This window comes from Gouania willdenowi, chromosome 7 (assembly GCF_900634775.1).
Source record: "Gouania willdenowi chromosome 7, fGouWil2.1, whole genome shotgun sequence".
In the NCBI taxonomy this organism is placed as follows: domain Eukaryota; kingdom Metazoa; phylum Chordata; class Actinopteri; order Blenniiformes; family Gobiesocidae; genus Gouania; species Gouania willdenowi.
The window spans coordinates 4,298,313-4,317,816 of NC_041050.1; the positions used below are offsets into that span (position 1 = coordinate 4,298,313).

Here is a 19,504-nt window from a genome sequence, read left to right on the forward strand (position 1 = left end):
TTTTAATCTCATTTGACAGATGCGGCAAAAAAACTTGGAGATAAGAGTTTAATCTACGCGATGCATTTATGCAGACTTCATTACTGCTTATCTAACAGTGAACAATAATTCCCATTGAGCCGACTTTGCTCGTCCAAGCATGTCTGTTTCCAGCATGAGAGAAAAAGAGCGTTTGTGACGGAGCAGTGGTTGGATGCAGCTAAAAGTAACCACGGCTCCTTTAATCTCTATGTCACCATGGCAGCATGCTGCTTTAGCATCCAGCTTATTAAGTCTGACAGATTTACAACATCCTACAAATATGACACGTCTAATAAACATCTTTGTTTGTTAGGCATGATTCTGTACAACGGGCAGAGGAGGAGCACAGGAGCCGACTTCATCTCACTGGGACTCGTTGGTGGTCGTGTGGAGTTCAGGTTAATTAACAAACCAGTCCAAACTGGATTTTTGGAGATTTTTTGTATTCTTTCACGTCATTTTGTATATCTTTGAAGTAATTTTTGTATATTTTTTATTAATGATTGTGTTTTTGTGTATTTTTATCATCGTTTTGGCAGTTTTTTTTCTATTTATCTGACATTTTGTTGTTTTTTGGAGTCATTTTGTGTATTTTGGTCATTTTTTGTGTTTATTTGTCATTTTGTGTGTTTGGTGTTTTTGGAGATATTTTTGTATATTTTTGAAATCATTTTTGTGTATTTTTGTCATTTTTTATGATTTTCTGTCATTTTATGTGTTTCTGCTGTGTTTTTGGGTACTTTTTCTGTCATTTTGTATGTTTTTGGAATCATTTTTGTGCATTCTTGTCATCATTTTGGCAGTTGTGTTTTTTTTGTACTTTTCCATTGTTTTGTGTGTTTTTGGAGTCATTTTGTGCATTTTGGTCATTCCATGTCATTTCAACTATTTTTCATTAAATCCCACGCACTTTGGTGTAAAAAAAGATCTGAAAATTTTACCAATTGGCACACTGTACATTTAGTGAGGGGGGGGGGTATGTGTTGATTTTTGTGCGTCTTTATTTTTCTTCTATTTTCAGCTTCCAATATCTGCTACACATTCTAACTGATGGACATGTCAGCCTCTCAAAATTGGATAAAAATTTGTCAGGGTTTGGGTCTGGAACATGTTTGGGCCTTCAGTAAACCACTTAGCATATGTCTCAGCTCCCTGTAGTGTGATCAGCTTAGAGCTATGAACATAGACTGTTCACATCACTAATGATTAGTCACATACAGTATATGCATTGGTTCAGAATTTTTTTAGTGCGCAGGATATCCTAAAAATGAGTTGAAATGAGATGGAATGTGATGCGGTGACAATGTTAACTGATGTTTCCTCAGGTTTGACGTGGGCTCCGGCATGGCCACCATACGGGACCCCAACCCTGTCAAACTTGGAGAGTTTCACACAGTTGAGCTGCATCGCAACCATACGCTGGGTTACATTGTAGTGGATGGAGGGGAGCCCGTCAACGGGAGCTCACAGGTGAAGTCATCAACCCCTCAGAGTCATTATCTATTTTTTTTAATTTGGTTTATTGAGATCATTTTTTAGGGTCCTTCAATTAATTTTTTGTTTATCTTTAATTGACTTGTAGAATATTCTTGAGTTTAAGGTTAAAATGTATGTAAATATGTGAGTTTCTTATACAGTAACTACTGTTGCTGCCTATTGATCTCTGTTTGATTAATATCACTTAAAGCCTTTTCTATCATTCCACACTATAAAATACATCATAAAAATCATAAATGTATTGTAACGAGTCAGTATCTGTATTGTCCAATATGTATGTATGGAATGCCTTTATGATATTGTGATTATTTTAGATTCTTAGCTTTGCTTTTTGATGCGAGAAAATGTGTCCTTTTAAATAACTATATTTTCTGCGTAGTCTCTGCACTGTTCTGGTTTTCGTGGGTTCAACCCACAAACTTGCATGTGCGAGGCTGAAGCTCGTGCGTGTGTGTGAGTCACAGAGTAGCGAGTCACAAACACACACACTAAACGACAACAAAAATATGAAAATGACTCAAAATAATGCAAAACTAAATATTTATACAAAAAATACACAAAATGACAACAGAAATGCACAAAACTACAATAAAAAAGATACAAATATACACAAAATGACTCCAGAATCACACTAGAATGGCAACAAAAAACAATAATTATACAAAAAATGCACAAAAAGATACAAAAATACACTTAATGACGTAAAACAAAAAACTAAACAATATTTACACAAAAAGTACACAAAATGCACAAAAAGTCTCCAAAAACACACAAAATTATGTAAAATAAAACATATATTACAGAAAAATACACCAAACGACAACAAAAATATGAAAATGACTCAAAATACACAAAACTAAATATTTGTACAAAAAATACACAAAATGACAACAGAAATGCACAAAACTACACCAAACATTACACAAAATGACTCCAGAATTACACTACAATGGCAACAAAAAACAAAAATTATAGAAAAAAATGCACAAAAAGAAAACTGAAAGATACAAAAATACACATAATGACATACAATACAGAAAAATACACCAAATGAAAAAATATATAAAAATGAATAAAAAAAACACATTTATCATGCACATGTTTCATAGAATTAAACCAGGGAAATCATACACACTATTTAACTTTTCACCCATAAATAAACCCCTTTATAACACTACAGAGTATGTACTTCTCTTTGTACATACAACCTTCAAACACATACTCATTTGGCCATAATTGACAACTCTACTTAAGCTCCTCCCACTATATGAATACACACTTCCAACGGACACTGTATTAGTTCATTAAATGTTAATTCTTGAGAAATGTGGTACCATTTAAAAAGGGAAATAATGACTTTACTTCTTATTCATAGTCTGGTGCATTAGTTTGATCTTTTTTTTGTCATTTAGGGAAAGTTCAAGGGTCTTGATCTGAATGAGGAGCTGTTTGTTGGTGGTTACCCCAACTACACACTGCTTTCTAAAACGGCTGGCATTAAAACTGGCTTTGTGGGTAAGACTTGCCACTGTTGGGGAAAATGATTGGGGATTAAATACGGTTACTCGATGTTGTTGTTTGGACGCAGGCTGCATCCGTCAGCTCATCATTCAGGGAGATGAAATCATTTTCAAAGACCTTGAACGCAGCTCGACTGGAGTCACAACCTGCCCCACCTGCATTGATTTGCCCTGTCAGGTCAGTCTACAACACACATGGGTGACTTTTAGCAACATGTGATCGCCTGATTCCAGCGTCACATGATCAACATTCCAATCTGAACATTTACACAGGAAATAACAAAAAGTTATTGTTTTGTGCTTTTCATTTTGTGTTGTTTTCTTGTTTTTGTGAATCTTTCAGTCTTTTCTTATTGTTGTTGGAGTAAATGTTGTGGTCATATTGTGTTTTGACTGTTTTTTTTTTTTTGCATTGTTTTGTCCTTTAGTGTGGTTTTGTGTATTTTGGTTGTTTTTTGGTGTTTTTGGAAATATTTTTTGTATATTTTCTTGTAATTTCTTATGTTTTTGGAGTAATTTTTCATGTCATTATTGTGTATTTTAGTACTTTTTTGTTATTTTGTATGTTTTTGGAATCATTTTTGTGTATTTTTCTTATCATTTTGGATTTTTGGTGTATATATCTAATCTATTTTTTGTGTATTTTGATGTTGCTATGTATGTTTTTTATAGCAATTTTGTATATTTTTGAAGTCATTATTATGTATTTTTTACCTTTTGTGTGTTTTTGGAATCATTTTTGTCATCTGTTTGGGTTTTTTGGTGTCATTTTGGCAGTTGTTTTGTGTGTTTTTCTCTTATTTCTTGTGTTTTTGGAGTCATTTTTGTGTGTTTACTCTCAGGAATAGTTTTACTATAAAGGCTTTTATTCTTGTACTGAAACACCTTCCCATGACTGCTCATTGAACAGCATTAGTGCCTTTCTTCACTACTAGTCATAAGGTTTATGGCCAATAGATAAACTGCATTAATTAAGGATACCTGTTATTGTCTTTTGTTAGAACGGAGGAAGATGTGAGGATTCAGATGCCAGCCTGTATAAGTGCAACTGCCCTCGAGGGTTCACAGGCAGCAACTGCCAGCACCATTCATCTCTGCACTGTCACTCAGGTAAACAGGAGTAAAAACTCTCTGTATCAAACAGTCTGTGGATATTTACTGTATTTATGCTGCTTTTCTGATCTAACCTTCCTCAGAGGCATGCGGAGCTGATGCAACCTGTATCAACCGCCCCAGTGGGCTGGGCTACGACTGTCGATGCCATCTTGGCAAGTTTGGAAACAAATGCATGCAAGGTAAAAAAAAAAAAAAAAAAAAAACACACAAAGACGTGATGACCCTCGTGTCATTTTGTATGTTTTTGAAGTAATTTTTAAACTCAGTATTGTGTATTTCTGTCCTATTATTTGTTTTTCTGTCATTTTGTGTGTTTTTGGAATAATTTCTGCGTATTTTGGTTATTGTTTGGTGTTTAGGGAGATATGTTTGTGTATATTCATGTCTTTTTGTATGTCTTTGGAGTAATTTTGGTGTATTTTTTAAGTCATTATTGTGTATTTTTGTATTTTTATGGGATTTTCTGTCATTTTGTGTGTTTTTGGAGTAATTTTTGAAGTCATTGTGTATTTTTGTCCTTTAATGTAACATGTTTTTCTGTATGTTTGTGTGGTTTTGTTTATTTTTCTATCATTTTGTGTATTTTTGCTGTGTTTTTGTGTATTTTTCTCTCATTTTGTGTTTTTCATTTGTGTTTTTGGAGGTAAAACACAAAGACGTGACGACGCTCCAGCTTTCCAGCTTACATACAACGACTTTTGACTTTTTTCCTCTTTGTTGTCCTCCAGGCGAGTTGGTGACCACTCCGCTGTTTGACGGCAAGGACTCGTTCATCGCCTATCCTCCTCTGACCAACGTCCATGATGACTTGCGCGTTGAACTGGAGTTTAAACCACTAGAAAGAAATGGCCTGATGTTCTTCTGTGGTGGGAAGAAGATGAAGGTGGAGGACTTTGTGGCCATTTCTATGGTGGATGGACATGTAGAGTTCAGATACGAACTGGGAACAGGTAAACGAGACTGTGGGTGACAAGAAATAAACAACAACTGGGTCATTCCATCACACGCACTAAAAATTCTGAATTTTATTAGCAATTGTTCTGTGAATATTCAATAGCCACACTTTAAATTCTTAGTTTGATCAGATGAAGACTATTTGACATATGGCCAGTTCAGTGACGGAGATATATAAATTTTCGTTGGTCCTTATTCTTCTTCCATTTTCAACTTCCAATATCTCAGGAACTACATCACATAGGAAACATGTTCCAGACCCAAACCCTGACAAATCGTTTTCTAATTTTGAGGAGCTGGCATGTCCACCAGATAGAATGTATAGCAGAACTTTTTGTATATTCTGAGAGAGTAGGTGGAGCTGTATTACTATACCAAATTTCAGTTTCTTATGTGATGTAGTTCCTGAGATATTGGAAGCTGGAAATGGAAGAAAAATAAGGACGAGCAGAACCAGACGCCTACCCCCCCCATCCGAACAAACAAAAAATGTACAATGTACCTTTTGAATAATCACTGAACATTTGTTCAAAATTTCAGATATTTTTTAGACCATAGTACATAGACCATTTGTAGAATGACATGGAACTGCTTTCATTGACCATCTAATGCGTGTGTTTTGATTTCCAGGTCAGGCGATCCTTCTCAGTCCTGACCCCGTGTCGTTGGGCCAGTGGCACAGAGTCGTAGCAGAACGCAACAAAAAGGAAGGTAATCTCCGAGTGGATCGTGGCCCAGTGGAGAAGAAAACATCTCCAGGAAAAGCCCAAGGCCTCAACATCCACACCCCGATGTACCTGGGTGGGGTCCCTGATATGGACATCCTCCCCAAACCGGCCAATGTCAGCCAAATGTTCGAGGGCTGCATTGGGGAGGTGAGACTAGCTTCTCTGCTCTGTGTGCATCTTTCACTTCCTTCCACGTCCGTCACCTTCTCCCTTTCTCTCCGTCTCTCTGCAGGTTTCCATCAACAACAAAACGGTGGATCTGTCCTACAGCTTCACTGAGAGCAGATCCATCAGCAGGTGTGTGGACAGCAGTCCGTGTGATCGCAGACCCTGCCTGAACGGGGGACGCTGCATGTCCAACGTGGAGTATGAGTTCCAGTGTCTCTGTAAGGATGGATTTGAGGGTAAGTGCCTCATTATTATTCCTACTTTCAATTTTTCCTATTTAAATTAGACCTTTTTTTGCTTCTTTTTTTTTTTTTTATTAATGTACAAATCTGATATTTTGTCACGGTTTGTTTGACGGATTTCAATCATTTCTTTTTTTCTTTTTGAGCTGTATTTGTGATCCAGGGCACATGTGTCAAACTCAAGGCCCGGGGCCTGAAACTGGCCCTTTAGCGCACGTGTTCTCAACTGGTCTCACCCTGGGACTCACATTTTTCCACGGTCATTAAATCGCGACCCACTTTTTTTAGAATTCAAACATCAATTTATATACTTTCCTGTGCAACATGTATTTCACAGCATGCCTTTCAAAAGAAAAGTTTCTTTCAAAATAAAAGGCAAGTCCACATGAGAGACATTATGTATTTATTTATTTTTGACCAGCTGTCTGCGACCCACCCAGTACAGGCCCGCAACCCACTTTTGGGCCCTGACCCACCAGTTGAGAATTGCTGCTTTAGAGCATCCAGATCAGCCTGCAGGAGAAAGTAGAAACAGAGAAAACATTTATTATTGTTTAAATTACAATGAAAATTCAGTTGGGGGTCTCACAGTTTTTCCATGCTTATATCCCACGACTGCCATCATTTTTGTTTGTCAGTAATTGTAGAAATATATATATTTTTAAACTTGGAATTTCCTTTGATGACATATATGCACACATGGCAAGAAAAATACGCTTATTTTTATTTTCAAATGTCTTTAAATTTATTTATTTTTATGGATAAATAAATGTAAAAACTTACACTAAAATTGGTCTCAAAATCAAGGAAATCTGAAGTGAAGATCCTATAGGGACTCAAATCTCTCAAATACTTGGTATGTGGCCCCTGAGTAAAAATGACTTTGACACCGCTGATCTCGGCTATGATGAAAATATTCAAAATGTGACCGAAATGTTTGATTTTTTTTTTTCTCATTTGATTATTAAAGTGCTTTTTTTTAACACAAATGCTTTCTTTGACTCACAACTGATGCGCTCTCTGCAGGCGAACGCTGCGAGGTGGTCAAAGACGCGTGTCAGAGAGACTTTCACTGTCAGAACGATGGAAGCTGCGTCGACGGCCAGTGTGTGTGCACGTCTGGCTACACGGGACGCAACTGTGAAGAAGGTAAGAAGAAGTAAAGCAACAAAACCAGAGGAAATTATTAAAGAGACTTATTTTTTGTGCGCACCCCAAAACACATACATTAAATTACCTCCATAAACACCCAAAACAGCAATAAACCCATACAAAATGAAAGAAAAATATGCAAAATGAGAACAAAACAATAAAAATCAAGCAAGATGACAACAAAAATGCATAAAACGACAACAGAAAGTAACAAGACAACAATGAAAATGCACAAAATTAGAGCATAATGTACAAGATGACAACAAAATGATAAAAAACAAAAAATAAAAACAAAAACAGGCAAAACGACAAGAAAAACTAACAAGACAACAATGAAAATGCACAAAATGAGAGAAAAATGTACATTTGACAAGAAAATGATAAAAGAACACAAAATACAACCACAAAAACACAAAAATTGAGAGAGAAATATACAAAATGACAACAAAACGATAAAAAAATACATAAGACAACAACATAAACACATAAAATGACAACAGAAAGTAACAAGACAACAATAAAAATGCACAAAATGAAATGAAATGTACAAGATGACAACAAAACAATAAAAAAAACACCTAAGACAACCACAAAAACACACACACACAAAAAAAAAATAGAGACAAATGTACAAATCGGCAACAAAATGACAACAAAACTCACACAAGACAGCAACAGAAACCCACAAAACAGTAATAAAAATATACAAAATGACAACAAAAACATACAAAAAGACAACAAAAGCATTCAGAATCCTTTATTCTTTCCTTTTTTTGATAGCGTAAACAAACACATTTGTGGCCCCTGCTGTGATCAAAGTTCCATCTCTAGTATACTGTATTCCACTTTGTTGTAATGTTACGTGTTGTGCTAGCATAGAAGCTAACTGCAGCCCACACATCAACCCCCCCTCCCCAACAGGAGCCTCGCATGTTGGGGTGGTGAACCCTAAATGATGACACGTGTATTTCTCCTGCACACTCACGCTTATATCCTGCACACACAGGCCAGGGCCCAAGCTCTCCCGAGTCCCCGTGGAATTTGGAAGCTAGCGAGGCTAATGGTACAGTATCTTTACTTTCAGTCTGCCTGACATCACCGTGACTAACAGGGCCTCCTCTCAGTCTGTGAGGGGCCCCAAATACCTGTTCAACTCAACTCAAACATCTACTGCCTAACACGATGTACAAGCACCCAACAACGCTGAGCCCCCCTTCCCCGCCGGTGGAAACTTGGTCAAGGGCAATAAAAAGAAATCCATGCTACTTTGTTGCACCAGAAATGGTTTGAATGTGTAATTCTCTTTGTTTGTCTTTTTTTCTTTGCTGTGTCATCGCTGCCTGAACCATGGATGGATGGATACTCACAATGTGCCAAACCTTTTTTCTCTGCAACATCTAAACTGTTCGTTCGTTCAATCCACTAAAAAAAACCCAAAACACTTGTTTTTCCGACACTCAGACCGTTCCACGTGTTTCCTGTCTACACCTCCGTAAACTCTCACTAACATGATGAGATGTTTGAGCATAAACATGATATCATACAGTAGTTACTAGTTACTCATATGTAGAGTACAGTTACTGAGCTTAGGTTTACTAGTGTGGGGTTGAAAGACACTGGGAGGGGGTCGCCAGATGCCTTCACAAAACTCAAAATATTTTTTGAACAGTTTATGCCCATTTTTCCTTATTTTTACCCTTTTTCTGCAACTACATCACATTTTCCATATTTTAACCTATTGTCATCACTTTTTCTTGCCATATTTTTCCTTCTTTTAATGCCATTTTGCAACATTACTCCCATTTCTGCCACTTCACCATCAAATTTCAATGCCTTTTTGGCACATTGTTCCACTTTCAAGACATTTTCGGCACTTAAACCCTTTCCACCACTTTTCACACCTAATTTTGCATATGTTGACCCATTATTGTCACATTTTACGCCTATTTTGTCCAATTTAACCACATTCACGATTTTTCATGTCCATTATATGTCAGTTTAAACTACCACAACACCCAATTTCTGACGCTTTTAAGGCAATACTGACACCTTGAATCATTTTTATAACTTTTTCTGTCCGTTTTTGGCCACTCTTATTTTCAACTTTTAACCACTTTCTGTGCTTTTTACACTTTTTGTGCACTAGTGAACCTAAACTGAGTACATGTACTCCACATGTGAGTACTAGTAGATATATTAACTATAGTTAGCATCACTGATGTCACATTTATGCTCAAACTTCTTTCCATAAAGGTGTCAAACTTTGGTTTGGGGTAAGTTTGTCTCAGAAACTGATTGTAAACATTAACTGGTGAATGTGCATGGGTGAACTCTGGATTCATTGATCTATATGAATAGATCTATATCTGCACACGACTGGTGATGGTGATGGTAATGTTGCAGTTGTTTGTTTGTGATGAGTGTGTTAGAGGTTAAAACGTGACCAAAACAGACGATGTTCCTCCAGGAGTTTAATATTGAAGTGTTTTTCATCTCAACAGAGGTTTACATACAGTTTCCACCAGAGGGCGATGTTCTCTTAAAAAAGAATCTAATTTTTTTTCATTTATTTTTTTTAATAATGAATCTACTCACCTTCTCTTTGCAGATGCACCCTATCAGTACGCAGCTCATTTCCACAGCGACGGCTACGTTGCACTTCCAAAGTCTGTCTTTCAAAGAAGGTGATGAATTATCTATATACGAAGTTTTATACATTAGGCTGTCATTAAATTATGACACCTTTGGAGCTATGTTGGCATTTTTTGGGTTAGGTGGAGATATCTGGTGGGGTTAGGTAGGGATAATGGTTAGGGTAATGAAGGGTAATGAAGGGTTTGGGTTAAAATCAAATAAATAAATAAAAAAAAATACTAATTTAAACCTGGAATTAAAAGAACAAAGTTAAAAAAAAATCTCCAATATAATAATAAATAATAAAAAGGAGGGGGTCTGCTGCTTCCTGTGAGACCAAAAACCAGATTATTGCCCCACCCAATTAAAAGATTTCATAAAAATTGATAATTAAAATATGGATATGAAAGATAAAGTGCCTATACCGGGATGTGCAGGAGGGTGTTGGGAAGAGTAGGGTTTGGGGGTATATGGAGTTAGGGTTAGGCATGGGGAAGGGAAGGTTTGGGTTAAGGTAACAAACAACACTTAATGACAGCCTTCATGACACCTTATTCATGCTAATAACAAGTCTCATGTCATAATAATGACAGCGTAATGTCAGCCTTTATGTATAAAACTTCAAATAAAGTGTTTCCTTCCCGTGTATTAATCATAATATTTGATCTGTTTTAGTGCCCATGACTCTCCAGAAACCATCGAGTTGGAGATCAACACTGGTTCCTCTGAGGGTCTGATCCTGTGGCAGGGAGTGGTAAGGCCTGACTTCCTCAGTCTAGCTCCGCCCCCTCCATTCATCACCACACGCCACTCACATGCATCCTTAATAAGCATCACAGCACTAAATGTGTGTCAACCTCAGCAGCGTCCGTCCATGGTCCTGATGCTGAGACCATGTTTGGTCCTTCTACCACCACCACCACCTACCCACCTACCTACCCACCCACCTACCTACTCACCTACCCACCTACCTACCCACCTATCCACCTGCCCACTTACCTACCTACCCACCCACCTGCCTACCTACCTAGTCACCTACCCACTACCTAGCCACCCACCTACCCATCTACCCACCTATCCACCTGCCCACTTACCTACCCACCCACCCACCTGCCTACCTACCTACCCACCCACCTACCTACCTATACCCACCTACCCACCAACCCACCTGATCGACTGACTCACTAAAGTCAATGCATGTTTGCTTTTTCTAACTCACCCATCCCATCCATTCTTCTCAGGAGACCACTGGTGCACGCAATTTACGAAAGGTGCATGGTAGTGAAAAGGTATCCACTCAAACACTTTCTGACATTTACACCTTTGACAAAAATACAGAAAGTAATTATAAGATTTGTCTGATGACGTTTGCACGTTATATGTTAAGGTTTCATTCATTGAGACAACTTTTTTCAGGAAATTTACTTTGTTCTTCTGACACGTTTCGACTGTTAACTGTCAGTCTTCCTCAGAGGCGTCTGCTGATCACTTTGATGTGTTCTTATAAGTTCTTTCAAACAGAATGTGAAAAGGAGACAGTATGATGACTCACAAGGACAGGGGAAGAACAGGCACAACAGGAAATTTGAGACCACTGTAAAATACAGAATCACGTCATGGACTGAAACAATGCAACAATGATTGGGACAGAAGAAAACAAACACAAACATCGAGGTCAGCTTAGTCGTACAGGCCCCTCCTGACATGTTTCAACTGTCAGTCAAAACATGTCAGCAGATCAAAGTCAATTTCCTCAAAAAATTGTCTGAATAAATGAAACCTTAACATATTATTAAAAATGAACTTACTGGAATTATTGCACATTATGCATGGAATCAAGTCCTCTTCTTCTTCTTTTTTGCATGAAACATCTCATCTTTATGTGCAGTGATGTCCCATAAATTTGACTGAAGCAGGAACTTCTTCCAGTGTGCGCGTGTTCAGAGGGACAGATACTCACTCACACGTTTTAACTTTCAGGAAGCGGGAGAGCACGGCAAAGGAAAAGACTTCATCAGTCTCGGCCTTCAGAACGGACACGTCGTATTCAGGTGATCACACAGTTTAACTAAAATCAGAGGCGTAAAGAGTGCTGATATATCCTACTCAAGTACAAGTAAAAAGTAGCTCAATTAAATACAAGTCAAAGTAACAGTTACTAGTTACTTGGTAATAAATCTTGCCACGGTTCCCTTGCATACAGTAAACATCTCATGTTTAAACTTCAATAGGAAAAGACCAAATCTTGCACAATTGGAACCTAATTATTGATTAGTGTCTGGTTATTGCATTTTTACCTGATATTCAGAGATTAAAGTCAAATTATCACATTATTTCCCTCATGTTTTTGTTTTTGTGTCAGATTGTTGCATTTTTTCCTAATATTCAATTCAATTCAATTCAACTTTATTTGTATAGCACAAATTACAACAAAGTCTTCTCAATGCGCTTATTAAAATATAAAATTTATAATAAGAAAGAAAAAACCCAACAAGATCCACATGAACAAGCATTTAGCAACAGTGGGAAGAAACAACTCCCTTTTAACAGGAATAAATCTCTGTTAGAACCAGGTTCAGAGGTGGCAGCCATCTGCGTGGACTGGTTGTGGTTAGTGAACAGAAGGACCAACAGAACAGGATAGAGAGATAGAACATCAGAGTGTCTTAGACTAGTTGAGCCATGAACCACAGATCAGGAACTGACATCATCAGCTTCACGACACCTGAAACAGCAGAGAGAGAAGGACGAGGAGAAGGCACTGACTGCAGGAAAACATGATACATTATTATTAAGGTGACAAATCTCTTCCCGTTTATTAACTCCAAGGACTGTAAATGCGACCGATTACAGACGAGCCCATATCCGCTCTAGTGGTTTGGTTATGTTGTTCTGATATTAAGGTTATTTATTTATATATATATACTTATATTTATATATACTTGTGTGCATATAAAAAATCCACACAAGATTTCTTTGAAGTGGTTAAATCACACTCTGAGGGTTTGTGTGATTACCAGTTACCAACTGGGAAGTGGAGAAGCACGGATCTCATCCTGGAATCCAATCAATGACGATAAATGGCATAAGATCACCGCGGTCAGGTATGTGTCGGTATTTCCTAGAGGAATTTTTGTGTCTAAATCGTCCATTTGTTGCTGTTTGTTCAGCCATTGTGTTGTGTTGGGTTTTTTCTCATTCAGAACTGGAAAAGAAGGATACCTCCAGATTGATGAAGGAGCCAAGTTACACGGAGCATCAAAAGGCAGAAGCCTCATGGTCAACACCAAAGGAAGCATCTACCTCGGTGAGGCCTTCCTACCTTAAGTGTTACCAGTGGTTTTACTGAGTTGTAATTGTAACGTTGTAACAAGCAAAAAAATAAGTCAATCGTGCAGAAAATGTAATTTAGAAAGTGGAAAGTCTATCTTTAAGACTTTCTGTGTGTGTGCGTGCGTGTGTGTGTGTGTGTGTGTGTGTGTGTGTGTGTTTTCCTCCCTGGCAGGTGGAGCCCCACACATGAGCTCCATGACGGGAGGGAAGTTTTCCTCGGGAATGACGGGCTGCGTGAGGAACCTGGTGCTGATGAACGCTCGGCCAGGGCAGCGGCCGGCGCAGTCCATCGACCTGCAGGCGCTCGCCGCCCACGGCGTCAACATGCAGCAGTGCTCCTCGTAGACTGCACACCATGCACGGACTAAAACACACACACATATGCACACACAGAGACTATGGAGAGACTCAGACACAACCCTTGGTGCTTCGCTGCTACCAAAACAACAACAACAACAACAACAACACGACACGTTTCCCTGTGTGCGGTAGAACCAAAACCAAAAAAAGGTCCGACACCATGTAAACACATGGTTTCTTCCTCAGTGTTGTCTTCACATGAAGGACGAACAAAAGCAGTACAGCAGAGCAATGCTCAGATCCTATGGAGATGTTTCTACAGCACTGATTTTTTATTTATATGCATATAAATATATATGATATGTGTGTGTGTGTGTGCGTGTGTGTGTGTGAGGGGGGACATGCAAACTATTACTGCTTCTTCATGGGCGTGTCAGAGCTTTTTTCAGGCCTAACTAAAGGTGGGCTGACATTGTGCCAGTTTATCCACTTCCGGGTTCTTCTTCTTCTTCTGTTTTAATGACAACGCTTATTCTAAGTTTTGTGTTGAATTTCACGTGTTAGTGTTAGAACTGCAGCAGCTTCAGCTACACTTTGACCTTGTGACGTCTTCTTTGTCTGTGTCTGTTCTTCTTCTGAAGAAGAAAGAAGGAAGAACCCTTGGTGCTAACATCAGACATGAAGATCCACTTTCAATTCTCTGACACCACACGTGTCAAATCTGGGCCTTTAGAGCGATAGTTCCCAACCTTGGGGTCAGGAGGGTGTTGCCAGATGGCTTCAAGAAACTATATCTTGTGAGCAATTTGAGCCCATTTTTACTCATTTTTACCCTTTTTCTGTAACTACACCAAACTTGCCATATTTTAACTTATTATCATCACTTTTTTTTTTTGCCATATTTTTGCTCCTTTTAATGCATTTTTGCTACATTACTCCCATTTCTGACACTTCTCCATCAAATTTCAATGCCTTTTTTTTTTTAACAATTTCAATACATTTTCAGCACTTATAAACCCTTTCCACCACTTTTCCTCCTAATGTCCCACCATCTTTCATGCATGATTGCTGCCAGGTACAGTGGGGGTCCCCAGTCTCTGGAATCTTTATTTTTTTGGGTCTGAATAGGTTGTGAACCACTGCTTTTTAGAGCATCAATTTCGACCTGTAATGGAAAGTCAAATGATAGGGAAAACATGAATTCAGACGTAGATATCTCAGTCTTTCCAAATGCACAAATTCAATAAAACTCAACAGTTTTCCCATGTTTCTATGACATGATGGCAGTCATTTTTCTTCTCGATTTTTCCTCAAATTATTATATGAAATTCCCCCAAGCTAAATAAAAATGAATCACAAAATAGAGGATATGTAAGTGAAAATCCTGCAGGGATTGAAATGTGTCACTTGCTGCTTGAGTATTGTCAACTCAGACACAATAATGTGGAAATTGCAAATTTTCTCGGCTAATCTTGCGATCAAACTGTTCTGTTATTTGTCCATGAACTAAAATAACTTTAACAAGCATTGTCTTAAATAAACCACTCAAAATTGTGATGAGCGATGATACCTGTGATGGGTTTTGTTCGCTCGCATGTTACAAACACAGACTTGTTTGATTGAGTAGATCTCAAAATATTTTTAAAATGTTAAAAAAACACATTTTAAAAAACTGAAAGTTAGATTTTTTTTAACGTGTGCTTGTTGAATCTTTAGGTTTATTATGTGACAAAGCTTTCTGCCAGTCAGAGGAAAAGTGTGTGTAGCTTTGTGAGTCCAGTGTGTGTGTTTGTGTGAATGCTTTCCTACCATCACACGGTCACGTCGGGCCTCGCAAATCTTACTTATTCTCATATTTTTGTAAGCTTAAAATGTGTGTAATTCTCTTCCAACGAGCACTGTTATTTTACTTAGAATTGCTTCATTTTTATTTATTTTTCTCTTCGGTTTTAAAGCAATCACAAAGGCCTGCTGATCGTCTCTACTTTTCTTTCTTTGGTTATCGTCGCCCTCCCCACGCCCTGATGTCTGTCCCTACACATTTAAATACTTTGAACTCATGCCATTTGGATTATACGGTGGTGGAAGTCTGACAGATGATGGATGAAACGTGTTCTTATTGCACGCTGGCTGAATAAAAGTCTTATTATAAAGGTCCACATTCATGCTTTCACACTAAGTGAGTGAGTGCACTGAGGGAAGGTAACACCACGTTTATGGTGTGTGTGTGTGTGTGTGTGTGTGTGTATACACTGTACTTACTGAGGCCGACACTGAAGCTTTAAAGGTGCACCTGATGCAGGACAAAAGGCTCAATGTGTAGCAGATCTGTTGGACGAGTGCTTCGTTTTCACCTCCCTTTGCCCTCGTGTTTCTTAATTAAAGTCTAAATTCATGTGCTATTTTTTTCTCATCTCTGGAGTTTTGATTGATGTCTTTAATTCGAACGTGTAAAATGATGAAAGAACAACATTTTAGAAAACAAAAAAATTAAAAATGATGAATTACAACAGCAGAAATAAACCATTGATTTGATCCACCAACACTAAAACCTCAACTTTCATGTGCAAAAGAGAAATAGGAAGAAGAGTAAATTTATTTAATCCTACCCCTTTAATCACTATGATTTAGCTTTTTAAAGTACAACTAATAATAATACATTTAATTATCCATATATCACTAAAAAAAACAATCTAAATATTCATAAATAGTCTATAACTAATCATCAAAACAGAAAAAAAAACAACTGGTGACCAGATTAATTCCTGTACCTCTTTATAACTATTTTTTTAAATATTTTTGAACAATGTTTTAGCTCCACACTCATTCTGTTTCCATAATTTTACTCCACAGATTGACATACAAAAACTTCTCAAAGTTGTTTGGACACTTAAAACCTGTAATTGTAACTTTTCCCTTTTGTTTTCCTTCTCCGTATTTCACTTTAACTCATCATGTTTGCAGTAGGAAAGCACAGTATTAGTATTCTCTCACACACATCTACTTCTCTAAGTAAAGTATTATAAACCTGTTTATATTCAATCAAATAATCAGCAGAAGTTTCAAATAAAAGTGCTTTTTAAAGAGTTTTTATAGTTATTGGTTTATTTTGTCGACAAAATGGTGACTAAAGTCATTCCGACTCTTGACCTTATATATCTTCAATCAATAACCAGTTGAACTAAACACAATATCCCACACGTGATACAATGACATGTGTTAAACTCACGGGCCAGGGGCCAAATCCAGCCCTAAAAATCTTTTAACAAATGGATTGTGTGGATAAACTTATTATTATTGATTAATTTTAAGGATTCTATGTAATATTTACACTCAATGCTGAATGCTGTAACATGTGAGATAGTTTTTCTGGAATTTATCAAATAAAATCATCAGATTAATTGTTTATTGTAGTTTTTTTTTAGTTTTGTTGTTGTTTTTGTACAACAAAGTCATATCTTTTGCTGTCAGAATTACTGTAACTTTCAAATTATGAATAGAAAAAATGTTCCATATCCTTCGTAAAATATAAGTGCAGTATATAATATTCTTATTGTACGACAATATATGACAGTATTTTGTTTTGTTCCATCTGCAAGCGTCCCCTTCATGTACCGTGGTTTACTGTGTATTTACTCCTCAGCCATGTTGGCCAGTGGCTCTCTGCTGTCAGGAGGAAACATGGTGCCATGGCGATGATTCCCTTCATGATCAGTCAGAACTTCTATCCCCACGACAGAGTGCTGGAGTCTCAGGCCTGGAAGAAAGTCGTCTATGCAGGAGGTAAAGATTAGGATCAGTTTCCTGCATTGCATTGTGGGATGTGGAGTCCTGTAGACGGATGCATAGAAGTGTTTTTACTTTTCTCTATGAGGCCTACACTCTTTATCTGATGCTTGAACCCAGGGGTTCTGAACCTTTCTGCAACTACACCAAAATTGCCATATTTTAACCTATTTTCATGACTTTTTCTTGCCATATTTTTTACTCCTTTTAATGCATTTTTGCTACATTATTCCCATTTCTGCCACTTCTCCATCACATTTCCAATGCCCTTTCTGCACATTTGTTTTACTTTCAAGACATTTTCGGCACTTATAAACCCTTTCCACCACTTTTCCCACCTTATGTTGCATACAGTTTGTTGACCCATTATTGTCACTTTTAACCTTTGTCACATTTAACCGCCACCCCCACCCCACCCTAACGCACCCACCCACCCACCTTTCCTTATTTCTGCCAGTTTTAAGCCAATATTGACACTTTGAACCCTATTTTCCACTTTTCAATTTCTGTGGTTTTCCACCATCTTTGGTCACTTTTAACCCATTTTATTTTTTTATTAAAACAATGATTTACATCCTAATTAGATGACTATATACTATGGCTCAAATGATAATAAACATCCTGGATAACAGTGACTATTATTCAGTTAAATAAATAAATAAATGTGTTTATCACAGATTCATAGAACAATCTACCATCATTTTGCTGACTTTATGGATGGGGACGCGGGCCAAAAAGGTTGAGAACCACTGCGTTAACCAACAACTCACAGCTGGAAGAGATTTTTTGCTGCCAATGTGAAACAAGTATTTCATTTTATTTCGTCTCTTCTTCCTTTGTAGACATGGTCATGCTCTTCCTCTCCTCCTTCCCTCCGGCCTGTGTTTACTACCTGCTCTGGTCCATCTCCTACATTTTGTTCCCGACGTCTCTTTGGAGCAGCAAAGTTTAAATATCGGAGCCTGGGATTGGGAACTCACTCCGAATCGGTTTCACTCATATCCATGGAGGTGAACTGAGGTCTGAGAGTCAAAGTTAACCACAGGGCTAAAGTCAATAAACTACTTACATTAATCAAATTACAATATATTTTCAACCAATTCTATTATATAGGGTTGTTAGGATCTACTAAGTATCTCTGATTAGAAGTCAGAAACTAACATTTAAAATTAACTAACATTAAAATCCTGTATTATCTTATTTTGTCATTTTATTGAATCCTTTGTGTGTCCGCCTCTGTTTTAAGAGGCATCCTATAGTTCTAATACACCTTTAATTTACATTGATACACATGCTAACACAAAACCTCATGTTGGATCATATTTATTTTTGACTCTTTTCAAACTAAATAAAATTCAAAATATTCAATGTAGAATTTTGAGAGTGAATAGGAAGCGCCTGATCAGCTGTCTTATTTGGTTAGTTGGTTTTATAACAAGGGTGTCAAAATCATTTTAGTTCATTTCCTAGATTTTGTGACCAATTTATATTTAGTTAAGGGAAATATTATGTAAAAATGGGAAGAAACTTGAAGAATTTTGAGTTTTTTCAACAATTTAACATTAAAATTTACTGCAATCACGTATGAGCCCCTGAAAATATTGTTGAGTTTCATTTACACAATGATTCATGTTTTCTGTCATTTTTACGTTCTCCTGCGAACCAAATTGGATACTCCGAAGGGCCTAATTTGGCCCCCGGGCCTTGAGTTTGACACATGTGCCTTATAATAACAGCTGTAGGGAACATTTAACAATTGTTTACAAACAATCAAAGGGTCTATATCCAGTCAATAATTGACAGATACTGTATCAGTCTCTGCAGGATTTTAACTTTTAACATTTCATTGATTTTGTGAACAATTTTTATTTTATTTGGCAAAATTATGTGAATTAATTTCAGAAAAATGTAGCTCTTTGAACAATTTGAGATTTAAAATGAGTCATTTGGAAAAAAGCATGGTTAAAAACTCCAAATATTGTGGATTTTCAGTGAATTTATATATTTAGATATCTGGGATATCTAAGCTGATTTATCTACAACTGACTTATTT

At 37.2% G+C, this 19,504-nt stretch overlaps 1 protein-coding gene across 3 annotated transcripts in view; it reads left to right on the forward strand.

Annotated features, from left to right (window-relative positions):
• Positions 1 to 16,072, forward strand: part of hspg2 (heparan sulfate proteoglycan 2) — a 161,147-nt gene extending 145,075 nt beyond the window's left edge. For all 3 annotated transcript variants that reach the window (XM_028453382.1, XM_028453383.1, XM_028453384.1), the window contains 18 exons: positions 335 to 419; positions 1,347 to 1,491; positions 2,931 to 3,033; positions 3,107 to 3,216; positions 4,040 to 4,148; positions 4,235 to 4,333; positions 4,883 to 5,104; positions 5,739 to 5,983; positions 6,069 to 6,240; positions 7,273 to 7,395; positions 8,405 to 8,461; positions 10,007 to 10,082; positions 10,708 to 10,786; positions 11,274 to 11,321; positions 12,013 to 12,083; positions 13,053 to 13,136; positions 13,236 to 13,339; positions 13,538 to 16,072. In XM_028453382.1, coding sequence (XP_028309183.1) covers positions 335 to 419; positions 1,347 to 1,491; positions 2,931 to 3,033; positions 3,107 to 3,216; positions 4,040 to 4,148; positions 4,235 to 4,333; positions 4,883 to 5,104; positions 5,739 to 5,983; positions 6,069 to 6,240; positions 7,273 to 7,395; positions 8,405 to 8,461; positions 10,007 to 10,082; positions 10,708 to 10,786; positions 11,274 to 11,321; positions 12,013 to 12,083; positions 13,053 to 13,136; positions 13,236 to 13,339; positions 13,538 to 13,710 — 2,105 coding nt within the window. In that variant the 3' untranslated portion in view covers positions 13,711 to 16,072. The remainder of the gene's footprint in view (positions 1 to 334; positions 420 to 1,346; positions 1,492 to 2,930; positions 3,034 to 3,106; positions 3,217 to 4,039; positions 4,149 to 4,234; positions 4,334 to 4,882; positions 5,105 to 5,738; positions 5,984 to 6,068; positions 6,241 to 7,272; positions 7,396 to 8,404; positions 8,462 to 10,006; positions 10,083 to 10,707; positions 10,787 to 11,273; positions 11,322 to 12,012; positions 12,084 to 13,052; positions 13,137 to 13,235; positions 13,340 to 13,537) is intronic.
• Positions 16,073 to 19,504: the final 3,432 nt, after the last annotated feature.